At 34.7% G+C, this 19,660-nt stretch overlaps 2 protein-coding genes across 5 annotated transcripts; both read right to left on the bottom strand.

Moving 5' to 3' along the window:
- Positions 1 to 101: 101 nt before the first annotated feature.
- Positions 102 to 7,701, bottom strand: LOC137820095 (adagio protein 1). 3 transcript variants are annotated; one of them, XM_068623900.1, is made up of 3 exons: positions 7,134 to 7,669; positions 2,211 to 2,320; positions 102 to 2,106 (listed from the first exon to the last, which is right to left on the bottom strand). In XM_068623900.1, exons 1-3 carry the CDS (start codon positions 7,402 to 7,404, stop codon positions 715 to 717), a joined length of 1,773 nt encoding a protein of 590 aa, XP_068480001.1. In that variant the 5' UTR covers positions 7,405 to 7,669; the 3' UTR covers positions 102 to 714. The 3 variants fall into 3 exon arrangements, with proteins under 3 accessions (XP_068480001.1, XP_068480003.1, XP_068480000.1); XM_068623902.1 differs by lacking the exon at positions 7,134 to 7,669 and adding an exon at positions 5,010 to 5,275; XM_068623899.1 differs by having other exon boundaries at positions 102 to 2,320; positions 7,134 to 7,701.
- Positions 7,702 to 9,018: 1,317 nt separating this feature from the next.
- Positions 9,019 to 14,155, bottom strand: LOC137820180 (adagio protein 1-like). Of its 2 annotated transcripts, XM_068624093.1 has the most exons (3): positions 13,466 to 13,990; positions 10,433 to 11,219; positions 9,019 to 10,342 (listed from the first exon to the last, which is right to left on the bottom strand). In XM_068624093.1, exons 1-3 carry the CDS (start codon positions 13,942 to 13,944, stop codon positions 9,614 to 9,616), a joined length of 1,995 nt encoding a protein of 664 aa, XP_068480194.1. In that variant the 5' UTR covers positions 13,945 to 13,990; the 3' UTR covers positions 9,019 to 9,613. The 2 variants fall into 2 exon arrangements, with proteins under 2 accessions (XP_068480194.1, XP_068480193.1); XM_068624092.1 differs by having other exon boundaries at positions 9,019 to 11,219; positions 13,466 to 14,155.
- Positions 14,156 to 19,660: the final 5,505 nt, after the last annotated feature.

Raw genomic sequence — 19,660 nt, 5'->3', positions numbered from 1 at the left:
CTAAGTAAAGATCGTTAACCTAAAAAATATTGAGATTTGTTTGGTTCACTAGCAGCAGCATCAAAGACACAATAGTTTTGTAGAACATACGAGAAGAAAAATAATACAGCATACAACTGTTACCATACTCCATATTATCACGACAAAGGAAAATAAGTACAAACTGCAGGGTTCCCTACCTTATACACCTGTTTGCAGTGTCACAGACCATTACAACAAATTATGACCATGTCAGCAGACCTGTTCAAAAGCATAAAACAGAAGTAGAAACTTCCATTACATACACAGACCTAATTATATTACTATAAACATGACATTTCTTTTTTTTTCTATCCTTTGTCATGGTTCAAATTACATACTTTGAACATAGCAACAGATGGGAAAATCAAGAGAGCTACAACCTAATATATTACCTACTTGTAATCAGACACTAACAATCTATTCAGGAAGAATAATCATTATGCATACTGAAGGGCAAAGTCTCACACAACCTCAAAAAAACCAAATATGGTATCGTGTCACTCATTGAAAAGTTCTCAAGCCAGAACCAACCATAAAATAAAATGCGATGTAGAAACAACTTAATACACATGTTCTGACCAGAGCAGTGCTTGTCAACAGTTTTCAGTGACCAACACAAACATTTTCCGCCTTTAAATGATTTCAAGATTTTAGCATTCCCCTCACAGCAGCATGCCCGTTTATTAACTGAATTTAGATGACAGAACTAGCCAAGGAAAGTTCATGGAGCTCACTTAGCATCCATTCCTCCCCAGTTTGACCACCTAGTACAATAGCTCTTGTCCCTCCAACAACACATGTACTATGTCCCCAAGCAAATCTTGGAGGGCGTCCGGGTACATTCAGGATTCTCCATGTAGGCTTCTCATCAGTCGGGTCTAGTATGTAAAGCTGGGAAGCAGAATGAAGGCCTGCAACAGACCCACCAAATATCAGAATTCTCCCACCTGGAAGGCTCACAGCCACATGATCAAGTCTAGGAGGAGGAGCTATGCCTCCTGGATTTCCAGCACCTGGCATTCCACTCCCCGTTACACACCTCCAACATGGCTCCTCTTCACTTAAATCCATAGTGAATACATCACTAGAGCGAAAACGCAAGGGCCCACTCTTGGCCAGACCCCCAAACATCAGTATTTTCCTACCACCATAAACGGACAGTGTGTGACCCAAACGTGAAGGTGGAGTCCAGGCTACTGGTATCTCTCTCCAGACAGGTTTCTCCATCGAGAGATCAAGGAGGAAAGTATCACTCAAGAGTACACCAGAATCAGCGCAGCCACCAGAAACTATAAGCTTAGTACCATCAAGTGTACAGGAGCTATGCCAAGATCTCGGAAGTGGAGGTGCCAGTCCAGAGATTTCACGCCATGTTGGAGGCTTTGCATCCAGGTCCAGAACAAACACATCATTGAGCAAGCCCTGCCTTCCACAGCCTCCAAATACAACCAAACGAGAACCATTAACACAAGAAAGTGTGTGGCCCCACCGACCAGGGGGAGGAGAACTCACCTGGACATGTTGCCACTCAGGATTACTAGAATTGAGATCCAGTACAAAGGTATCATTCATAGGTTGCATGTTAACCCCTTCACCACCAAATAGGACAACTCTATTACCAACAGCACAAGCACTAAAATTACATCTTGAAGGTTCAACAGCACCTCCAACAGTCATTTTTCTCCATGCTGCTGCTTCAAGAGTGGTCAGTTCTCTTGCCAGCCGACCCCATCCAAGTCTCCTTGCACCGGGCACGGTCTCTAAAACACGTGTAGTCCCACTGCCCCATGCATTTTGACACACCATTCTCCAAAGATCTTCATTTTTTGTTAGCTCATACAATCGCCTACAAACAGAGCCAACTGATGCAATATCTCTTGGAGTTAAGAGAGCAAGTATCTTGAGAGACAATACCTCGTCACTTATTTGCAATATCCCACAAAGTCCACGAGTAACATTACGGTCCCCTACTGGAAGAGGACTTAATGAGGAAAGCACAGAATGAAATCGATCTGATGATTTGGTAGATTCCTTAAGCGTAGAACCCGGAAGGGGACCAAGATCAATGTTTGCTTCTGTGAAGAACTGGATTCCAATGACATGAGTTATCTCATCATCTCCATATATAGGCGTCAGACGCAATTTGTTCATAAGTGGAGATCCATCTTTCCTAAAGTTCAGCAACTCACCTTGGAATTCAACCCCTTCATCAAGGCATCTTCTAATCTCTGAAACAACAATCGAGTCCACCAATGGATGCCTTCTCTTAGCAAATGGACCTCGACACTGCAAGAATCGGCTGCAAAATACTTTAAATTATTAGAACAAAGCCACATTGAATTAGAAAACTTAGCAGTAGAGACTCAGCAAAGACATGTCATAAAGGGCCAGCATTTATTGCTTATTTGCTTATATTGCATGATCTTTTTCTCCCTGTGTAGTGCACTTACTCATTCTAGTTCCTCAAGAAAATTGCTTCAAATTTAATACAATAAAGATACAGGTTATAAGCCAAGTCTGTCAACACGAGATGCCAATCCAAATGGGAATTAAGTGCCCAGAGTAGAGTCAATAAAGAGATTTTTTTAACACCCCAGCTTAGCCTTAGCATGTCTATAAAAACACAACAAACAATACTTGCTGGGACAATAAGGGTGTGCAAATCAATCTCCCAATAATTACTATCGAGAAACTACATCCATTTCTTAGCTTTGAATCTTGAGATTCACCTTAATGATAAAGCATAAGACAAGATAAACCCAACAGTAGATATCCACATCCTTGTTACAATAAAAACACTAAAAAGCAAAAGACACCATAATATATCCTTTAGAACCGATATTTGCAATTCACACAATCAAACACATCATGCAATACCTAAACTAACATTCTTAGCAAAACTCTAATATGACTTCTGTTATCTTGAAGCCTAGCCCCCAAATCGCGCATTGAAAGAAATTCTAAAATAAAAAGCCAAAATACGCTCTTCTAGCAATTTATCATAATTATCATTATACCATAAAGCTATATTTGCATAACTGCTCTCACCTGACCAGACCAGAAGTCGGTTCAGAGTCTAGACTAGTAATCCATCCTTACATAAACCGTTTCCATTTTCAAACTAAGCCATCAAAGCATCAAATTTAAGTGCTTTCCTACTCATCATTAAGCCTATCAAGCACTCTAGATTCTCTAGGAGTTAGCCAGTCATATAAGCTCAAACGGAGACACTTCTGTCCTACACTACCTCATTGGAAATAACAATGTTCGTTGATCAACACACACTTCCCACATCTAAAACAACTATTGACAAGTGGCTGTCAACATCAAAATGTCAAACAAAAAAATTAAAGACAGAAAGAATTCACTCTAGAAGTGACAATGAATATAATTGTCCAATTTACTCTTACAAATGCTGCTGAAATAATTTAACAGAAATTTATAATACTTGGTATAATACATGATAAATCTTTCATTTATCTCGAAAAAAACTTATTCTATAATGTGTCGAGCAAAAAGATCTTCTACTATATATAGGTAAGCAAGCATCATAACAGTATACTAGATAGGAAGATAAGCAATTCATAATGATATAAACTGCATATTTCACAAATTTTAACTTCCAAAAGCATTTGATCTTTAACATTAATAACATATTTAAGCTACCATTGCTATAAGCACTGGGCACTGGAAGTTGGGAAACCAAAGCCATGAAAGGCCTCCAATTTTGACAATTTTAGCTAAAAACACTTCAAAGAGAGAAATGAGGGAAACAAGTGTGGATAAGACACCATCCTATACAGAAGTAGAAATTACAATGGAGATTGTTAAAGTCTAGGGATGAAAGGAACATTGAGCTGAAATAGTGTCTTTCTGAGACAACACACAGATGCTATATTCATATTGAGAAAAAAAAATCAATACAATAAATAGAGAAGGCTTGTATTGAGAAAAATGATATGGGGATAAATACAAATATTCCTAATAACACATAATCTACATCTTCCTTGTTACATAGGATAAACACCTTATTTCTATTATAGTTATAACAATATTCCTTATTATATAGGATCAGCTCATTATTTCTATAATTATAACAATATTCCTTATTGTATAGAATCAGCTCATTATTTCAATAATTATAACACTTCCCCTCAAACTGGAGAATATAGGTCGTATCTGCTCAGCTTATTGCAAATATAATCAATCCTCAGTCCTCTAAGAGATTTGGTGAATGTCAGCCAAATGTTTATTAGAGTTGACAGATCTAGTGGTGATGGCTCCAGACTCCAAATATTTTCTTATGAAATGACAATCCACCTCAATATGTTTGGTCATCTCATGAAAGAAAAGATTAGAGGAAATGTGTAAATGTCTTTGACAAGATTAGGTGCATTTGCGAATTTTCTTTGAAGAGTTGTTTTACCATATAAGCCTCACAAATTACTAGTGTCATTGCCTTGTCTTTTGCTTTTGCACTTGACCTTGCCACAACATTTTGTTTCTTACTTTCCACGATATTTAATTATCTCCAACTAGAACACAATGCCTTGTAGTGGAACGTCTATCACTTAGTGACCCTACCCAGTCAGCATTAGAATACCAACAATTTAAGTATTTCCCTTATCTTCATAAATAAGGTGTTTTCCAAAAGCCTTCTTAATATACTTTAAGATTTGTACGACTACATCCCAAAGGTATTGACAAAGAGAATTTAAAAATTGATTTACTATGCTCACTGTAAAGGCATTGTCAGGAGGGGTCACAGTGAGGTAATTTAACTTACCAACTAACCTTTTGTATCTCCCAGGATCAAAATAAGGTTCTCCTTGGTCATGTACCAGATGTGCATCAATGTGCAGCGGCACATGAGAGAAACCCTTATGTTCTCTCTTTTCTTATTCTTTTGTTGGGTTATCAACTCAAATGTTAATTTTGCTAAAAGGAGTTGGGTCATACTCGGCCCAATGCAAACATTATAATTTAACCTGATACCCTGCCCATATTAGAGCAGCCTCTCTTTCTTTGTTGTTCAATCCTGTTGCTGCTTGCCGCTGATGTTGCCGTCCACTGCCACTAATGCTGCTGCTAGCCACCATTGACACTTCCATCCACCACCACTGACGCTTTTTTCGTCGCTAACATTGCACTTGTATTCCTTTTGACTGCAATGCTTCCACCCTAACCCGTTAAGGTTTCTGTTATAATTTCACAAAGGATTTTTGGGGTCCCCGATATTTTCTGTTATTTGCTATCGATAACACTGGACAAAATTCGTGGCTCCAATCCAGTTTTGGTTCCTCTTGTTCCATCTGTTAAACCATAATTGCGCTTTTTTCTGAAAATAATTTCTCAAGATTATATTCCAATCAGGTCTACCCTTTACAAGGCTACAAAGATATTCCTAATAAATAGGATCATGACTAACAATTATCCTAATTAATAAAACCTTTAAAAGACATTGAAAGCTTTAACTATAGAAATTGAACACAGACCCGAATTTGAACAAGTATCTCCTGTTTAAGGCCCTTTCGCATCCATATACAGAGGTAACACTTACTCAGCACTTCACGAATCAGATTTACATATACACGATCAGATTTTTCATCCCATTTGAAGTTCAAGACCCTTGAGGGTAAGACTCCCGTTTTCTTAGAGGAGAGGTAATTCTTATATAAACATAAATAGGAAAAGAATGTTAGTTGGTTAGTTAGTCCAATACTCTTAATTAGGATTTTTGTTGGGAAGAAGATGACTATGAATGAAGATGATTGTTGTATATTTTAACCATTGGAATGATATAATAATAAAAGGACTTTTGATCTCTCAGTTTCTCTATCCTCTCTGTTCTGTTCTTCATCCCTCTTCCCCTCTTTCTTTCTCTCTATTTCTGTTTCTTTCTCTTTCCAACCTAAATCCCATATCAGCTACCTTCATGCTGTTTAGGTTTTATACAATTCAAACTACTTTTTTCATATCACAGCCTACTTAAGCAATATAACATATCCGATCAAAGAACGGTGGCATCAAACAAGCCTTTAGCAAGAACAATTCTCAATAGCATAAGAGCATCTAGAAAACTGGCATTTCAGCAGTCAGTTTCAATTTCCCAATTCAAAGTAATATATCAGAATAAATTGCATAACCATATTCCTGAACATATGCATTTAAGATACTGCTACAAAATATATGACTGATTATATCAATAATTATAGACAAAATTTTATATATGAGAGAAGTTCCAGTAAAAATCAACTAACTCCTATTCTTAGCTAAGTGAATGCTTTCAATCCTACAGAATCAGAATCCCAGCACTAATAACTCCAATTCAAACTACGGGAAATAAAAATAAATAAAACCAGCAGTGGCACTTTTTTGGAGAACCACTTATTCTTCAACCTTTCCTCAGGTTGTGCTTCTTTATTTTCTCCAGTGGAATTTATTTCCCATAAAAAGGGAGAAAATTTCAAGAGAATAAATGTCCAGACTTTCTTTTCATGATAAATTTTAGAAGGAAACACCTCTCTTTATGTTGAGAAAAATTTGGAAAAGTCGGCATCGGAGACACTCATGTTATACACTATAATCTTAAAGAAAAGGAATAATAAATTTTAGGCTGGTCCTAGGAATGTTTGACACACTTTGTTCCTCATATAGCAAATTAACCAAAACACATGTTCCCTAGCCTGAATTGATTGTCGATTTATGTTTTAACAACTATGATATGTGGTATAATGACTTCTCTTATTGAGACCATATAATTTGAAGCTCATCACTTTCAATACCAATTTAATTTCCCAATCCCTTACCCGAACCAGTTCTTCACTGTAGAACAACGCAATGCAGCACTCAACACAATACAAACACAAACACGTTCACTCCATGATTAAATTACCATTTCACGACAAACAAATGAAAACCCCTTCATAAAACCAAACACGCACAACACAATTCCAAATTCGAGCGACTACAAGCATTCAGTACGGCGAGCATCACGTTACACCCCACCGTAACATCCATCCATTTAAGTTCTAACGATTTCCTAGGGTTTCGAATGCAAACCGAAAACCTAAACCTAAGGAGGAGAAATCTCGAGAGAGAGAGGCACTAACCAGTTGCGACCGAGCACTTCTTCTGCGCGGTAGCCGGTGACCATCTCGAAGACGGCGTTGACGTATATGATAGGGTGGTCGGGCTCAAGCGCGTCGGTGACGACGAAGCCGCAGGGAGCGGTTTGGAGGACGGGAAAGGGGAGGGGGCCGACGACGTCGTCATCGTCGTCGTTGAGGAGATAGGAAACGGCGTCGTCGTCGCCGCTGAGATCGGAATTGCTGTCCCACTCCATTGAAGGGAAACGGAATCGCGGCGGACGTTGAAGTTCATCCCATGGGGCGCGCGTGGAGAAGGGAGCGGTGGGAATCGGAGGGAGAGTTTGTGAGAAGTGAGGCTTTGAAGCTTTGAAGCTTTGAAGGAACGTTGTGTTGCGTTGTGTTGTGTTGCGTTTGTTTGTGTTGGTTAGTCTGTGTTGTTGAGAGGGTGGAAGAGTGGAATTCGATGATGAGATTGAGAAGGCATAAAACGAGTGGCGAGCAATTTAGCTAGGAAAGGGGTGAGTTGAGGTTGTTCCAGAATAAGAAAGTAGATGACGCTGTTCCTTTTATTTTCTGGTTTAATTACATTTTTCTAGCATTATGTATTCGATTAAGTTTAAAACAATGTTCATCATTGTCCAAAAAATTAAATTCGTATAAAAATCTTGTCGGTTTTCAGGAAATAATATAAAAATATTTTAGGTTTTTATGCTGTCAATTTTCAGATTTTAATAGATTTATATACTTAGAAATTAAAATATTTAAAATCATTTATAAGATTTGAAAAAAAAAATTATAAAAGTCAATAAAATTGTAAAGTTTAGATAAGAAGAAAGTAAACTCAATACTTTTACAGTTAATGGGTTGATTTTCAAGTCTTCTTGTATATTAAATTTATATGCTTAGGTATCTTATTCTTTATGTTATTGGTTTCGAATAACCAATTCAAAATTATTATTTCATTGCATGATAATATTCACGATATCTATTGGTCGAGCTAAAAATTCATGAGAACTATACTCTACATGAATAAGTTATAAATATTACACATGAATATTTTTAGAGAATAAATAGTTTTACAAGTAGCAATTAAAGAAAGATAATTTGGAAAGTCTCCTTGAAAAGTTCAAGTGATATTTATACATCATACTATAAATGTCTCATTGAAATTTGTATATTTTTTTTAATTAGAGACTCATTATAAATTATGGAAAATGTTAACTGAAAACTATCAATTGTTCAATTTGATTCAATATTTGTATAAATTTGTTTGTTTGTGGGTTGGTTATCTTCTTTTTTACTAAAACCAGTAGAGATTTGATTAAGTTTTGAAGTTCCAATGGTCATATTGCTGCTACCTTTGACTTAAAGAGAATCTAGGAGTGATTCTCATTCATTATGTCTCAATTGAATCGAGTCAAATACTAGAAAGGAATTTTACATCGAATTCTTCAAAAAGACAAAAGACTTGGTTGAATTTTAGTTGTTTCAACGTCGCTGCTATAAAATATCCACACTCTACATCTTATAAGAATTTACATCCATTTCTAAACAATCGAAATATCACTCATAGACTGATATAGAATATACGCTTTCACCAATAACTATTATATATGATATAACATTATTGAATTATAAAATAAATTAAAAAATGATACACAAAATTTATGTCAGATATAGTGATAATTAATATAGAATATTTGCTATAATCAGCAGAAAAAGTGCTCCTTTTAGAACACTTTGCTCCGTCTTTTTAACAATCCTGCTGATTTTTTAACTCGTATCTAAGTAGGGAAAGAATAGGTTTGGTTCATATTAACTCGTACCTAAGTAAGGATCGTTTATCATGACTGCATATATTCACAGCAATTCTATCAAAACACAAATATGGCAAGAAAAAGAACAATAAACCATACAAAGGTTACCACATTCCATATTATAACAAAATAAAGGAACATATGTACAGACTACAGGGTTCCCTACCTTATACACACCTGTTTTGCAGTGTCACTTCATTACAACCAATTTATGACCATGTAAGCTGACTTGTTCAAAGCAGAAGTAGAGACTTTCGTTACAAACAATAGACCTAAATGTATTAGTATAAACATGACATTTTTTTTTTTTCTATCCTGTCATTGTTCAATAACATACAAAGCAACGGACGAAGAAATCAAATGAGCTACAACCCTAATATATAACCTACTAGTTACCAGACACTAATAATCTAATCCAGGAAGAACAATTCATAGTGTATACTGGAGGGCAGACTCTCACAACCACGTAAAAACCAGGCAAGGTATTGTGTTACTCAATGAGAAGTTCTAAGGCCAGAACTAACCTTAAAATAAAATGCAACCTTGAATCGACCTAAGACACCAATGTTCTGACCAGACAAGAACTTGGGAAGAGTTATCAGTGACCAACACAAACCTTTACAGCCTTAAAATGATTTCAAGATTAACATTACCCTCGCTATAGCATTCCTTTTTTAACAGGATTTAGATAACAGAACATGCCAAGGACAGTTCATGGAGATCACTTAGCATCCATTCCTCCCCAGTTTGACCACCTAGTACAATAGCTCTTGTCCCTCCAACAACACATGTACTATGTCCCCAAGCAAATCTAGGAGGGCACCCAGGTACATTTAGGACTCTCCATGTAGGCTTCTCATCAGTCGGATCTAGTATGTAAAGCTGGGAAGCAGAATGAAGGCCGGCAACAGACCCACCAAATATCAGAATTCTCCCACCTGGAAGGCTCACAGCCACATGATCAAGTCTAGGAGGAGGAGCTATGCCTCCTGGATTTCCAGCACCTGGCATTCCACTCCCCGTTACACACCTCCAACATGGCTCGTCCTCACTTAAATCCATCATGAATACATCACTGGAGCGAAAACGCAGGGGCCCACTCTTGGCCAGACCCCCAAACATCAGTATTTTCCTACCACCATAAACTGATAGTGTGTGACCCAGACGCGAAGGTGGAGTCCATGTTACTGGTATCTCTCTCCAGATAGGTTTCTCCATCGAGAGATCAAGGAGGAAAGTATCACTCAAGAGTACACCAGAATCAGCACAGCCACCAGAAACTATCAACTTAGTACCATCAAGTGTACAGGAGCTATGCCAAGATCTCGGAAGTGGAGGTGCCAATCCAGAGATTTCACGCCAAGTTGGAGGCTTTGCATCCAGGTCCAGAACAAACACATCATTGAGCAAGCCCTGCGTTCCACAGCCTCCAAATACAACCAAATGAGAACCATTAACACAAGAAAGTGTGTGGCCCCACCGACCAGGGGGAGGAGAACTCACCTGGACATGTTGCCACTCGGGATTACTAGAATTGAGATCCAGTACAAAGGTATCATTCATAGGTTGCATGTTAACCCCTTCACCCCCAAATAGGACAACTCTATTACCAACAGCACAAGCACTAAAATTACATCGTGAAGGTTCGACAGCACCTCCAACAGTCAGTTTCCTCCATGCTGCTGCTTCAAGAGTGGTCAGTTCTCTTGCCAGCCGACCCCATCCAAGTCTCCTAGCACCAGGCACAGTCTCCAAAACACGTGTAGTCTCACTGCCCCAAGCATTTTGGCAAACCATTCTCCAAAGGCTTTCATTTTTTGTTATCTCATACAACTGCCTACAAACAGAACCAACAGATGCAATATCTCTTGGAGTCAAGCGAGAAAGTATCTTGAGAGACAATACTTCGTCACTTAATTGCAAAATTCCACAAACTCCACGATTAACATTACGGTCGCCAACATGAAGAGGACTCAATGAGGAAAGCACTGAAAGAAACTGATCTGATGGTTTAGTATATTCCTTAATCTTAGAACCCGGAAGGGGACCAAGATCAATGTTTGTCTCTGTGAAGAACTGGATTCCAATGACATGAGTTATCTCATCATCTCCATAAATAGGTGTTAGATGCAATCGGTTCATAAGTGGAGATCCATCTTTCCTAAAGTTCAGCAACTCACCTTGGAATTCAACCCCTTCATCAAGGGATCTTCTAATGTTTGAAACAACAGTGGAGTCCACCAATGGATGCCTTCTCTTAGCAAATGGACCTCGACACTGCAAGAAACGGCTGCAAAATATTCTAAATGATTAGAACAAAACCAATTTCAATTAGAAAAACTCAGCAGTAGAGACTTGAGGAAGAAAGAAACATCATAAAGGACCAGCATGAATTACTCATTTGCTTATAGGATACTGTTTTGCCTTCTTTTATTTCTTTTTCTACCTAGTGCAGTTCACAGGTTTCTTATTCTACTTCCTCAAGAAAATTGCATCAAATTTATTACAGCCCTGAGTTATAAGCTAAGACCTTCGATAAGCTTCTTCATAAGTACGTTAAAGAGAGAACAAATAAGATGAAATAATAAACTTATCCATAAGCTAAAATTAGTTTATAAGTTGAAAATCATCTTTAAGAAAAGATGAAATGGGAGAGCGTCTAAAAATTAATTTATGCCATAAGATAACTTTAGTTTATGGAGGAATTTATTTTAATTTGTTCTTCTTATTTCCTCTTTTAAAAAGTTATTATGAAAAAAGTTATCCAAACAGACACCTAAGTTTGTCAACATGAGACACAAATGCACCTCAATCCCAACAATCTACAAGCCAAGAGTAGTAGAGTTAATGAAGTAATTTTTTAACACCACAGCTTAGTCATTCTTAGAAAGCAAATGCAAACACAGATACAACAATTGCAGGACGAATAAGAGAGAGAAAATGAATATCCAAACAAATTACTGTCAAGAAACTACAACCATTTCTTATATTTGAATCTTGAGGATCACATTAATTGTAAAGCATAAGACAAGATAAATACAACAATCATAATATCCACATCCTCATCATCATATAAACACTAAGAAAAAATAAAAGTCACCATCATAAATGCTTTTTAGAACTGGTATTTACATTTCATACGACTCAACTTATCATGCAATACTTAAGCTAATTCTTTCCTTAGCAAAACTCCAAATTTTAGAGAAAATAAATAGCCAGTCTTTCTCTTCATGATAAATCTTAGAAGGCAACCTAATTACGTTGAGAAATATTAGAAAAAGTTTGAAGCAGAGACACTCTTTATATAAACTATAATCTAAAAAAATGAAGTAATAAATTTTAGTCTGGTCTAATATATAACTTTAATCTAAAAGAAAAGGAGTAATAAATTTTAGTCTGGTCCTAAACTTGATTGAGACACTATTTGCTCCTCGTATAGCAAATTAACCACAACACATGTTCCCAAGATGATTTGATTGTTTGTGCATGTTTTAACAACTATGATTTGTGGTATAATGATTTCTCTTACTGAGGCCATATAATTTGGAACTCGGTATTCACGTTGCCGAGCACATCATATGATTAAGTACAATGGGACAGAATCTGTGTTTTACAACATACCATGTCTATAATTAGTAATTACTAAGACTGTCGTTGCCACACTATACTCTAATTAATTCATGTTGTCTCTCTACTTCTGCTCATTTCAACAAATTTCATATAATTTTAGTTCAAACGGTAAGTTCAACAAACCCAGAAAAAGAAACAAAAAAATTCAGAAAAAAGAGGTGCACATAATGAATATTTAATCGAAAGACATTAAATAGACCTGGATCTAATAAAAACCAATTCCATTTCCTCGCACCAACCAGGCAGACAAGTTCATTATACAGAACTGGATTCCTAAACCCCTTCAATCAAAGGACCAAAAGAATAATGAGAATCTGAGTACTTAAAACAAAGTAAAATCCTTTACACGGGACGCCAATCTGGAAACTACCATTTCACAATATGTTCTTAGTCAGTACCCAAAATCATTCACAGGTTCCAAACAGTGGAGTTCGTTCGGGGTTTATTGCTATTCAAAAAACAGAAAAAAGATAATCGAACACCCTCCCCGAAAAATCTTCTTACTAATTCCCCTACTTACTAAATAAATAATTCATTGAGCGCTTTTGAAGTTTCTAATAAATTAAAAATGCATTTACCTTTTCGTTCATCACTTTTAACAATCCTTAATACCCGACCCAGTTTTGCACCACAGAACCCAAAAAAAATGCACCACTCAACACAGAGACAACAAAACCACCACATACCATTTCAAGACACACAACTAAAAACCGGAACCCCTCCACAAAACCCCAAACACACACAACACAATTCCAAATCCAATCACTAGCAGCATTCAGTGCCACGAGCATCACATTAAAATCCCTCCATTAAAATTCCAACGGTTTCCTAGGGTTTCGAGGCATGGCGAAAATGCAAACCGAAAACCTAAACCTAAGGAGGCGAAACCGCGATACAGGCACTAACCAGTTGCGACCGAGCACTTCTTCCGCGCGGTAACCGGTGATCATCTCGAAAACGGCGTTGACGTATATGATTGGGTGGTCCGGGTCAAGCACGTCGGTGACGACGAAGCCGCAGGGGGCGGTCTGGAGGACGGGGAAGGGGATGGGACCGGCGACCTCGTCATCGTCGTGGTTGAGGAGAAAGGAGGCGGCGTCGTCGTCGGCGCTGAGATCGGAATCGCTGTCCCACTCCATTAAAAAAAAAATAACAGAATCGCGGCGGCGGTTGAAGGTCAGAGCATGGAGGGAGGCGCGTGGAAACGAGAGCGGCGGTGATCGGAGAGAAGGTGGCGGCGGAAGAGTCGGTGGTGTTGAGAGAGTTGAAAAATGGAATGGGATTATGAGAATGAGAAAGGCATAAAAGGAGTGGTGAGAAGCGAGTTGAGGAACTTCCAGAAAAAGAAACTGGATCACGCTCATCTCGACTTCCCACACACCCATCTGCTGGGGCCCACTTTTCAACTTCTTCTGATCAGTTAAAAAAACTACCACATAAAAAAAATATCAAAATAAAAGTTAAAATTATCTTTATATTTTCTAATTCCTTTTTCTGCTGTGTGATCTACTTCTAGAAACTGCATAATTTGGAAAGTGTTTGGTTGTGCCCACTTACTCCTTTTCTTTCTTTTCATTCTGGTGTTTTCATGCAATCACTTTTTTGTACCACGTGAATGCGTTTTATAACTTCTGCCAACTTTCTAAAGATATTGTCATGAATTCAACATTCATGAAAATTCAATCTCATTATTATAAATTGTCATACTTTTTCACTATCTTTACTAATAGACACTCATCCAACAACACCGAATACTATAATCTTTAAAATATAATATATACAGACACAAATTTATTTATATAATTATAAATTGACAAGATTTATGTTCATAATCATGTTATCAGATTTCTTTAGCATAAATCATACTAAAAATTATACAATAAATTTGAGTTTTTAGAAAATTAGTGTATTTTTTCTTTTTAAAATTGTGTTAGAATTGTCAAAAATCCAAAAAATATTTTTTAAATTAGACACTTCATCGATACGTGTCCTACGAGTGTCATACAAATATCAGTGTCTGACACGTGTGTCCAACACGGACACGTCATTTAAGATAAGTGTCCAAGCCTCATTACTCAATAAATTCACCTTCTTTCACGATGATAGAAATTTACAAAGAAAATTTTATACAAAATTTTCATTTCTTCTTTGTTTCTTGATTTTTTACGCACAGATTTCACATTGTATGTGCACTTTTATATCAAAATAATTTTGGATAGATCGAAATTAAAAATAAGATATAACATATAAAAAAAAGATAAGGACAACAGTGTGTTTTCTATTTCTTTCTTTTTTATCTTCTTCTTATTTTAAAAAAAAATACATCTCTCATAAAAGTTGTAACATATATTAGATACTTAAAATAAAGAATTAAAGAAAGAATAAGCTTATAAAAAATAAGAGGTTGTTTTATGTATAAAAATTGTCTTTTTAATATTAAAAAAATTAAAAATTATTTGATTTTGAAGTGATTTATATAAAATAACTCATAATTTTAAAATGTACAAGATGAAATAATAAAATAAAATATATTTATGAAGATAAAATTGAAAAAAAATTATAAAAAACCATAAGAGAGAATGTTGTTCAAATATAGGTATAAATAATAATAATGAACTTTTACTGATTACATTTTCACCCTTAGTACATTTTGTTGAGAATTATTTGCATGGTTACTATTAGATTAGGTATAATTTCCCTAATGGGAATTTCAGCGTTTTTAGTGTTTGTATTTTAAGAATGTGAAGATGTTTCTTTCAATAAAGCAATAGAAACATGTCAAATTGACGTTTAACTAATAATTTAATGTCAAGGTGAAAGATCAAACTTGATGTGATATATGTGCAACGTCATGTCACTTCATTCATCAAATTTATAGTCTATGTATAATAAAGATACTTTAAATTTATGTGATTTTAAAATATAAGATCAAAAATTTAAAATAGTTCAAATATATAACTAATTTGGCAATACTTTTAATATATTAATTATAAATGTCATATATACTCGCAAGTTCACCTTAATTTTTGGAAATGTATTTTAAGAAAAAATCACTCTAAACAAATCATTTTTTAATTTAATATATGATCTAAAATATTCTATAGAAAAGGTAAAAATTGAGAGTGTATTTCATTATATAATGTATTTTTCAATTTAAGAATAAAAAACAATTTTAAAAATTGATTAAATGCAGGTAAAAAAATCATTGAGTGCAATAGAATTTAACGGTTTACTTCACTTTACTTCCGTCACTTCATTCTTAAGTGTTCATTAAAATTTTGTACAAAGGAATATATAATAATGAAAGAAAAAAAAAAGGAAAATAAAATAAATAAAATCATAACGTTGATGTAATAAAAAATACAGAAAATTAAAATTATTGTATAAAATCATTATGGATATAAGACTATTTTCAACACATATATCTCCCTAAGAATCCATATTATTTATACAAGCGACGCGTTTGTGTATTCGCATTTTTTATTTATTTATATATATTTATGTTTAATATTAAAATTTGAATAAATAATATTATTATTTGCACATTTATCTTAATAATATAAATTTATAGTATATTATAAATAAAAAATGACATTATCATTATTATGTAAAATTATTATACTTTGTGTGAATTGGCTTAACCAATGCGAGTAATTGATCATCATTCTAAGTGTTTTATTCTTTACAAATTTTATTTCCTAAGAATGTTACACACATTAACCACTTTTGCAATTCAAAACCGTTCATCTTCTCCAGTATTTCCACTAATATTTTTCTTTCTCTCAAATTTGAAGAGACATTCTTCTTTCTATGCAACTGTTTGAAAAGTAACCACTTTTTCAATTCAAAAAAGTCTCCAACCTCTATTTCAATTTAAAATTGTTCCTCCACATATATTACATATTTTAGAGAAAATAAGAAATGACAACAATGTCTATAATATAATCAAATATTTATATAAGGATAAAATAGAGAAAAAATTAAGAGCGGTTAAAAAGGATAATCCCTTTATATATAGGTATAGATATATATTTTTAATTAAATATGTTTAAAATAATTAAATAATTATATTTTTTATCACAATAAATCAAATGTTGTTGGAGATCCCACATCGACTAGAGATTAGAGCCTTTCATTGTATATAAGTGGTGCAAACCTCAACCCTATGAGCCGGTTTTATGGGGTTGAGTTGGGCTTAAAGTCCACTTCGTAATAAATGTAATATTATTTTAATAATGTGATTCTTAATGAGTAAAGAAATTGAAGTTATTAATTTATAAAATAAACTAAACATCTCTATTGGAAAAAAAATAAAATGTATACATTAAAGAAATAGGAAAAGAAAAATAAGATAAATAAAAGAGATTAAATATGAAGAAAATTAGCAATACACATTTCAGAATCTAAAAATTAGAGTTTTTGAAGCATTAAGGAGACGGAATACATGGTCAGAATCTCAAAATTAGAATTTTGAGGAGGCGGGAGACATAGTGGCAGCCAAGGAAGACTGTGTGCGCTTGCATTTAGATGTTAGAAGGGTCAACAATGAAGGCGTTTGCTCACGCTGAGCATCACAGTTTGGAACTTCTCGATTTCTTCTTCTCTATCTCCTTCTTCCTCTTGTATTTGAGAAATATGAAAGAAAACGCACCAAAATTGAATTTGTTGAAAGAATACCAAAATTGAATTTGCGCGCACTTGGGACTCGTGGAAAGAATATCAAATAGCATCAGACAATAGTTTTTAAGATGTTTCTATATTCTTCCTCTCTCATAGTTTTCTTATATATAATTTTTTTTGCCTAAAAAAAGTAACCGTGCATAAACCCATATTTCACCCCTCTCTCTCCACTCTTCTCTTACATACAAGTGAAATGCTCTAATCTCTAGTCGATGTGAGATCTCCAACACACCCCCTCACGCCGAGACTGTCAACTCGTGCGTGGGACTATATATTTTGGGTGGTTCGATAGCGGCCCGATAGCGGATGGCACGATAGGCCCAACACAAACACTCGCTAGGATAGGCTCGAACCTGGCTCTGATACCAGGTTACGAAGTGGACTTTAAGCCTAACTCAACCCCATAAAACCGGCTCATAGGGTTGAGGTTTGCACCCACTTATATACAATGAAATGCTCTAATCTCTAGTCGATGTGGGATCTCCAACACTTAAGTGAGAACAAAAATAAATTAACGTACCAATCTCTCCACTTTCCTGTCAGTTAAGTAGTGAGAACAAATAAAATAAAATTAAAAACTGTGTTATTAACTTCTAAAATTATAAAATGTCCAAATAACCAAAATAAATTGATAAAACAAAATATTAAGTAAGGATAAAATAGGAAAACAATTTAGAGCAGTTAAAGTGGAGAATCCAAAATGTCCAAATAACCAAAATAAATTGATAAAACAAAATATTAAGCAAGGATAAAGTAGGAAAACAATTTAGAGCAGTTAAAGTGAAGAATCCCTTTTATATATAGGTATAGATTAACGATAATCATATTTGTGTATTTGATATAATATTATTATATTATAAATTTATAATAATTTTTAATTAATATATGATAAAATACATTCAAGGCACTCAGTAAATGACATTTATGACAGTTAAGGAAACCCCTACGAAACAAGGTTATATCCCATCAAATCCAGGCGACATCCTGATAAATAAACTGACACTTATTTATTGAAGATATTATCCAAATATACCTCCCTATAAATCAATTAACACTAATATTTGATACATCGGTTCATCACAACAAAGGGTCCATGACTAAACACTATAAATAAATTCTCTACAAAGGAGTAAGCACTTGCTCTAAGACCGGCTACCACTAATAGTCGTCTTTGTAGACCAAGCGCTTTGGTCTAGAACAACAGATTTACCTCACAGTCACCGTTTTACACTCATTTTATTACCCTAATTCGTAGCACGCCACTTACGCTTTCGTATTTTCTTTATCTTCTCGTGCTTTGTCTTCCTTCTTTGCCTCGTGCTCTCTCTGCTTCTTTGATCTCTTTGCCATTGTGTAAGTTTTTTCATTCGCTCACCATTGCTTATTTGTTTTTTTTTTAGTTTCTCTTATTCGTTTCTATCCTCCATTATTGGTGAAGGTTTTCATTACCTACTATTTCATTGTCTTCCACCATTGTTGTCTTCATTGGTTGTTTTCTATGACTCCATTGGTTCTTTGCCACTGCTAGCCACTGTTGTTTGTCGTTGCTACTCTTCATCACCACTGTTGCTAAGATTAGGGCACCATGTGTGCTGAGATTAGGACACCATGTTTTTTCTCATTCAAAAAACATGAATAATTGTAATTTTTTGTAAAGGTTATTAATTAAAGGGAATAAAACGACGACTTTTACCATAGTCGTTGTTTTAAACTAAATTTAACATGACGACTAAATAGTCGTCTTCTTTGCTAAAAGAGAATAAACTATACACTGAAAAACAACGGTTAGAAAATTATCGTTTTAAGACTAAAATAACCGTCATCTTTATATATTATTATTTTATAACTATTATATTATAAGATAATTAAAAGTAAAATAAAATTATTAAATGTACATTCTCTCAATATACACTAAGAGAAACACACATGTATGTCCCTCTTTTATTAATAGCAACAAATTAAAAAAAGTTATTAAATTTTATAAAAAATATACGTTCACAAAAATAATTATAAAATGAATAATTTTATTATAGGTATTTTTTTTATAAATAGTTAATTGAATTAAAAAAACAGTTAATTGTTAAAGATAAAATAATAGATAAATTATACTGATAAAGGTATAATTAATAAGGTACACACAACATTTATAAAATGAATTTTCTTTTAATAGTTATAGATAAACAATTAATTAATTATTTATTAGAATATTATTAAGTTGAACAGTTGGGTGGGTATGTAGGGTTTTCAAACCATTATTTTCCTTTGTTGTTCCGTAACGTTTAAAAGAATGTCATGACGTGGCTTTCTACTAAGTTGTGTTGTGCTTAGCGCAAAAGCACTTTTTTTGAGCTTTTCCCTTGTCTCAGTATAAGTGGGTTGGTTTGGAGAAAATTCAGTGAAGAAAGTAACAGCTGAGTCTAT

Source organism: Phaseolus vulgaris, chromosome 9, assembly GCF_000499845.2.
Source record: "Phaseolus vulgaris cultivar G19833 chromosome 9, P. vulgaris v2.0, whole genome shotgun sequence".
Lineage (NCBI taxonomy): Eukaryota > Viridiplantae > Streptophyta > Magnoliopsida > Fabales > Fabaceae > Phaseolus > Phaseolus vulgaris.
This window is presented reverse-complemented; position numbering and strand designations above follow the sequence as displayed.